Source organism: Coenobita brevimanus, unplaced genomic scaffold (genome assembly GCF_032717465.1).
Source record: "Coenobita brevimanus isolate Jiangsu-jjx unplaced genomic scaffold, ASM3271746v2 jjx.HiC_scaffold_1051, whole genome shotgun sequence".
NCBI lineage: Eukaryota > Metazoa > Arthropoda > Malacostraca > Decapoda > Coenobitidae > Coenobita > Coenobita brevimanus.
Window position 1 is genome coordinate 12,501 of NW_027641861.1, and position 6,570 is coordinate 19,070.

The 6,570-nt window shown below is 43.9% G+C and overlaps 1 protein-coding gene and 1 long non-coding RNA gene across 2 annotated transcripts in view; both read left to right on the plus strand.

Moving 5' to 3' along the window:
- LOC145389510 (uncharacterized) overlaps positions 1–814 on the plus strand; it is a 3,174-nt gene extending 2,360 nt beyond the window's left edge. Inside the window, exons 3-4 of the mRNA XM_080264789.1 lie at positions 1–89; positions 804–814. The exon at positions 1–89 is cut by the window's left edge and continues 100 nt beyond it. Coding sequence (XP_080120915.1) covers positions 1–89; positions 804–814 — 100 coding nt within the window. The remainder of the gene's footprint in view (positions 90–803) is intronic.
- A 1,445-nt stretch (positions 815–2,259) lies between these two features.
- LOC145389509 (uncharacterized) lies at positions 2,260–3,048 on the plus strand. The gene is made up of 2 exons (XR_013895478.1): positions 2,260–2,307; positions 2,849–3,048. It is a non-coding gene; the product is annotated as an uncharacterized LOC145389509 (long non-coding RNA).
- Positions 3,049–6,570: the final 3,522 nt, after the last annotated feature.

A 6,570-nucleotide genomic window follows, 5' to 3' on the forward strand; every position in this document is an offset into this window, starting at 1 on the left:
ACTACTGGCCAAAATAAAGGAATTTTTGAAAGAGTGCGTCGCAGAGTTGGAACTGGATGTAGACTTGGACCTCCTCGCTAAAATTACCGGTAATGTCACTCTGTTTTATGCTGATTTTCACAATGTCACTCTCTCTTACGCTGATTTTCATAATGTCACTCATTTTCAGTTTATTTTTATGTTGTCATTCTGTTATAAGCTGATTTTCAAATTGCCACTTTGTCTTACGCTGAGTTTCATTTTGTCACTCTGTCTTAAGCTGATTTTCATATTGTTACAATGTTTTACGCTCATTGTCATATAGTCACTCTGCGGTACGCTGATTTTCATACTCTGTTTTACCTTGTCTGTCATGCCACAGATTTATGTTATGTGATTGTTTTAATCTGGCTCTCATACCCATGCCATATGTTATGTGATTACTCTGGTTCCCATACCTTAGCTTTATATTGTGTGATTCTGTTTTACTCTGGCTCTCATATCCTATTCTAATGTTATGCAATTTTGTTTTACTCTGGCGCCCATACCATAGTTTTATTTTATGCGATTCTGTTTTACCCTGGTTCCCATACCATAGCTTTATATTATTTTGGTAGCAGTGCTATGACTATTCTGTTCTCACGACATGTTACTCATTCCAGGTTGGTGGTACCGGAAAGCAGGAGAAAGCCACCTCAGTCACTCTCATTCTGTTTCTCAGCTGTCTTATTTAATGGTCTACGTAAAGCAGTCTTCAAATTATTCACACTTATCCTCTTCCTATTCACGGTTTACCCCAGCTGCTTCACTTCATGCCCTCACAGATTACTGGTAGAGTCGTTCTTTCATAGGCAACTTCATTCCAATTTGCTTTATTCTATACAGGCGTCTCACATTCCTGGATGGTCACACCTCTAGTTGAAAATCTGTTTCAGCACTATCCTTCTTCCTTCGTCTAGACCTCGTCATTCCACTCATTAACTCCACTTCTGATCTGCATACTGTCATCAATCTCCTACCACATCTTCTCTCTATTGGCTATATCGTAACATACCCGGATTTGCCCATTCCACTGGACCACGTCTGTCTTAACACGCCCCTGGTCTTTCAAACTCTTTCAATGTCCTCTTTCACTCTGCAAAGTTATCTAACTCCACATACTGTACAGACTTGAAGCAGTTCATCATTAGCACTTCTACCCTTTCTCGGTCCCTAATATTCAGAGATCGCTGCTTGTATCAATACAGGACCATCAGGATCACTTTGCTTTCCTACCTGACCCCTTTTTCCCCATGCTTCACAGTGACATAATATGTCTCTTCTCCTGTCCTACGACTTATATCAGTTCCCTTGGCTCTATCTGGTGCTTGGCCACTTTTAATTTCCTAAAATACTATATTTCCTCCTATTCTTTTGCGATCAAGCTTACATAGCGTTCTACTCCATCTGTTTGTTAGATGTCATCATCTCGGCTTTTCTTGTATTCGCTAAACTTCTTCCCTTTAATATGAAGACTGATTTTCATTTTATTCTGGTAAACTGGATTCATCAAGAAGTTCAGTGTGGCGAATCTGTTTAATCTTCTGACTTATTTGTTTTTATCTGTGGTGTGGAAAATATTTTAAATCTTCTGGCTAATTTGTTTTTATTTGTGAGATGTAGAGTTCAGATAATGATAAGGTGATGACGATGTCGATGACGAAGATAGTCCACTGATTTCAAAAGAACTAGAGTGAGAAAGATTTATTCTCTCTCAGTCACACCCCCATCCAACATTCCCCCACACGGCTCACCTGCCATGCCCTGCCCTGCCTTCCTCTAAATTATGTTGCCAATCCCTGTCTTCCTCTTCATTACCCTGCCCTTCCTTCTTCTTCATTACCCTGCCCTGCATTCCTCTTCATTACCCTGCCCTGCATTCCTCTTCATTACCCTGCCCTGCATTCCTCTTCATTACGCTGCCCTGCATTCCTCTTCATTACCCTGACCTGCCTTCCTCTTCATTACCCTGCCCTGCATTCCTCTTCATTACCCTGCCCTGCATTCCTCTTCATTATCCTTCATTACATTTCTCTTCATTACCCTGCCCTGCATTCATCTTCATTACCCTACCCTGCCTTCCTCATCATTACCTTGCCCTATCCAACACTGTCTTGCGTCCTTTCAACACCAGGCAGCTTCCCTAATCACTTGACCTAATCGACCATCTCCCTTTCCTCTACCACAGTCGACACATCAAGTGCGGCGAACTTCCAAGTCTTGGCAGATATCTTCGTCGGTACAAACCTCCTACAGGTCCTCCTGTGTTTGCTGCAGAAGGCTGGCGAGGTGAGTGCGATGGATAGATATAGAAATATTAATGGGAGGAGAGAGAGAGAGAGAGAGAGAGAGAGAGAGAGTCTGATAATTTTTATTTTAAATTAATATAAATGTGTTTTACGAAGCTTACTTTCACGATCATTATCACTTTTGCAGAAATTTTACTTTGTTACATTGTAGTCGTTCTAAACCGAAAAAAAAAAAATCCACAACCCCTGTAACTTCTCTCTCTCTGTCTCTCTGTCTCTCTCTCTCTCTCTCCCTCTGTCTCTCTGTCTCTATCTGTCTGTCTGTCTGTCTGTCTGTCTGTCTGTCTGTCTCTCTCTCTCTCTCTAATATGGAAAAAAAAGGTCCAAAACCCTCTATAACTTATCTACCTTTCTAACTTGAGAAAAAAGATCCATATCTACTATAACTCCTCTCTCTCTCTCTCTCTCTCACCTGAAAAAGATCTGTAAACCCTATAAATTATCTCTCTCTCCCTCTCTCTCTCTAACCTGAAATAAAGATCCATAATCCCTATAACTCTGTCTCTCTCTCTCCCCCACAGCTCACCGCCTTCATCAACTGCTTATTGACTGGAAGTTTTCCTCTATGAACACATGGAACCCGCTGAACCGACCTGAACCCACGTGAACAGGAACTAGAACCTATATCCATCCTGTGTGTGTGTGTGTGTGTGTGTGTGTGTGTGTGTGTGTGTGTGTGTGTGTGCACGAGTATGTATGTGAATAAATCCAAAGCAACATCTTATATTGTTTTTATTACCTGGCTAATACACAGATCATAATTATTTTTTACCCAGTTTAAAATAATGGTAATTTAAGTGATAAAAAGTACCATATAGATTCATTTCCACTAGAACTATGAGGAAAGGTTAAGTGTGTATATATATATATATATATATATATATATATATATATATATATATATATATATACAGTTCTTCTTTCAACATAATCCTTAATGGTAGTACTTCAAGGGAACACTGCTTTGTCTTGGTGCTGAAGCCTGTGCATTCCAGTCATCAAAGGAACTATACTAATCAGGTGCAACCAAACTGGGAAGTTTCTTTACTAGGGATCAGAGGAAAAGTGTTCCCCCGACACTAAGTGCCCGAACTGGACATACGAGGCACCAACTCAAATCTTTTTCTAGCAGTTTACAATCTTGCAGTCTACCAGGTTCTTTTCATAGGATAGGGAAGGAGTTGAGAGAAGTTCGTATAACCAGTTAGCGAAGTTGCCCGGCTATACAGATGCCACCACGTGAAGGGCCCCTCACCATCACCAGCCTTTTTCTAAACCACAAAGACGAGTTCCGTCAAACCATGGTCTGGCAGTAGATAGATACACTTTCAGATCCTACACTCTGGTCTCCAACTTCGAACACAAATATTGTTTAAACATCAGACCTTTAAAGTTCAGATTTTACTTCTAACCCAAACTCTGATCACCTTTTATTGAACACACGATCTTAAAACACTCTTAAGGCTCGATTTTAAGCACTAAATTATTGATACCTGAATTACCTACCTCTTACATTTGAACACTCATTGAACACCAAAGTACACACCTCTCCGGAAATTTGTCTGATTAATTGTGTGTTCATCAGTTGTTTCATTAACCAGAACAATGAACACTTGAACTACGAACACCCATCTCTTGAATACTTAAACCTTGCCTACCGAATCCTGAACACTAGGTCTTGAAACACACTAACATAAAAGAGCGCAATTTCTGAACACCTTCATCCTTAATCCTTAACCACCAGCTAACGTGTATGGAAGTCAGGATTCAGCATGCGGCGCCGCTGGGTGAAGTGATATACCGCACTCACCTACCGGGTAGGTAGGATCCCCAGGTACCCTGCGGTTGCGCAGTTCAGTCTGTATGCGGCAATGGTAGTGTGAGGAGCCATGTCTTGTTTCTCGTCATCGTCTGATTCCCTCGCACCGTGTGAAGGGCCAATTGCCTTATTGATCCCCGCGAAAATTCAGCCTTTAGTGCCAGGGAAAGGGCTAAGTGATAGTGCGATTGGACGTGCCTTGGACGACACCGTATCATCTCGGACACTCAGCGAGAGTACGTCCTCAGAGGAGAGGAAGAGCTGCCACGTGGAGAGCGAGCTCTCTCACCCTCCGACCCCTACTCACTCTCCGTTGCCAGAGAAGGCTCTGAGACTTCTCCAGGAAGAGGAGAGCCTATGAGATTGATGAATTCAGAGATGAGGAGGCGATAGATGACCCAGAACATCAGGAAGGTGGTCGCGGACCTGGCAGTCACCTGCAGAATAAATATAGTAGAGTCGTTTCCCCCACACTCTCGCTCCCTGCTCGCCGACGAATCGTCCTTCAGCGTTCCCCAACACCTCAGTCTACCACCTCATGGGCTGAATTTCCACAACTGGGCCCTTCAGGAGTGGTATTTCTCACACTGGCCCCACGTGGAGATACGCAGCACTGAGCGGCTCCCCAGGAAAGTTCCGCGTCAGGTGAGTCATCACCCACTTACTCCCCCACCTCCACACCTCTCCCTCTCCTTCCCCCCCCCCCTGCCTGTGGGCGAGCATGTGGGCGTGCGAAAAAACGTCCGGTAACTGCCAGACGGCCGGCTCTACCACGTATAGGTAGAGTTGACACATTTGTGTGGGAGGATGGTGCCAGCTTTGAGCCATCTGTGCCAGCATTTGTTGAGAAGGGTGCAGGTGTGCAGGAGGATGATCTTCCCCTCAGGCCCTGGACTAATGGCAGTCTGTTCAAGGCAATTTTCAAGGCTGCAGTAATGCAGTATCTGGTGGATGAGATAAATTTCCACCAGGCCATGTGTGTGCGGTGGACGTGGCTGCCAGTGAGAGTACGCACATGTGTGACTGGACACCTGCGCAGGTGGGGGAGATGTTTGTGTGGCTCACCCTGACCATGTTGATGGCGCATGTTAGAAAACATGCACTCCATGACTATTGGTCGGTGAATGAACTCGTGGGCACACCTGTCTTTGGCAAGTATATGGCCTGTGATAGGTACCTGGCCATCCTGAGGTTTCTACACTTGAATGAAAATTACGGGCCTGCACCGAACGACAGGTAATGGAAAATAAGACCAATCCTCACAATGCTCAAGGAGTCATTTTCCAGGGATTTTCGTCTGTTCCAGAAAGTACTTACTGACGAGTCGCTGGTGTTATTCAGGGGCAGGCTGGCATTTATTCAGTATGTGCCATCAAAGCGTCACTAATTTAGCTTCAAATTCTTTGTGCTTTGTGACTGTAAAACTGAATATGTGCTGGATGTGACAGTTTACTCGGCAACAGATGTTGATATACCTAGTGATGATCCGTTCTCTGCTCGGTAGTGAAAGTGTTGATGGTAAGGTATTTCAACAGTCATCACATTCTGTGTTCCGATAATTATGACACTGCCCGGCATTGACCAAGTATTTGCTTGACCATGGTACTGGGTTCCGTGGAATTGTTAGGGCCAACAGAAAGAATTTCCCAGTATTTCCGGCAAATACTGAGGAAGGTGCCCTTCTGACTAAGAAATGTGGGAACATGTTAGCCCTTCTCCTGCATGACATGAGAAGGATTAACATGTTGTCTACAGTAAATAAGGGAGTGTTGGAGGAAACAGACTAAAGGACCAGGAAACCCGTGATAAAGCCAGATGCAGTCAACGATTACAGTATCAACATGCAGCTGGTTAATAAATCGGACATACAAATTGGTGAGATCGATTGCCTACGTAAGTCTTGCAAGTGGTACAAGAAGGTGCTCTTACATCTTCTTGATATCGCTGTCCTGAACAATTTCATACTGTTCAAGAGCTCATCAGGAAACCTCTCTCTCTACGAGAGTTTGAGAGAAAGCTGGCATATGAACTCCTCGAGGAATATTCAACTGGTCAGGTGCTAGTCAGGGGACAGGGGCTACAGCGGACAAGCTCAGCTGGGCTGAGTATTTCCGGTGGCACAAGATGGTGGAGACTGGCAGAACCACAGCAAGTTGTCTGACATACAGGTGGTGCCACGTCTGTCGCACGACCAAACGTCCTCCAGGACGAAAAGAGACCTCATACCAATGTGCAGAGTGCAAGGTTCCCCTATGCCCAAAATATTTCTCAGAGTATCACTTCGAGCGTGAATGCTGAGCAGGTGTGTGGGAAAGTGTATTTTCATAAATGAGTGAAATGTGTGATATTATAAGTGGCTTATAGTAAGTGCTACGATATAAGTGTTTTATAATAAGTTCTACAAGTGCAATGCAACAAGCGATA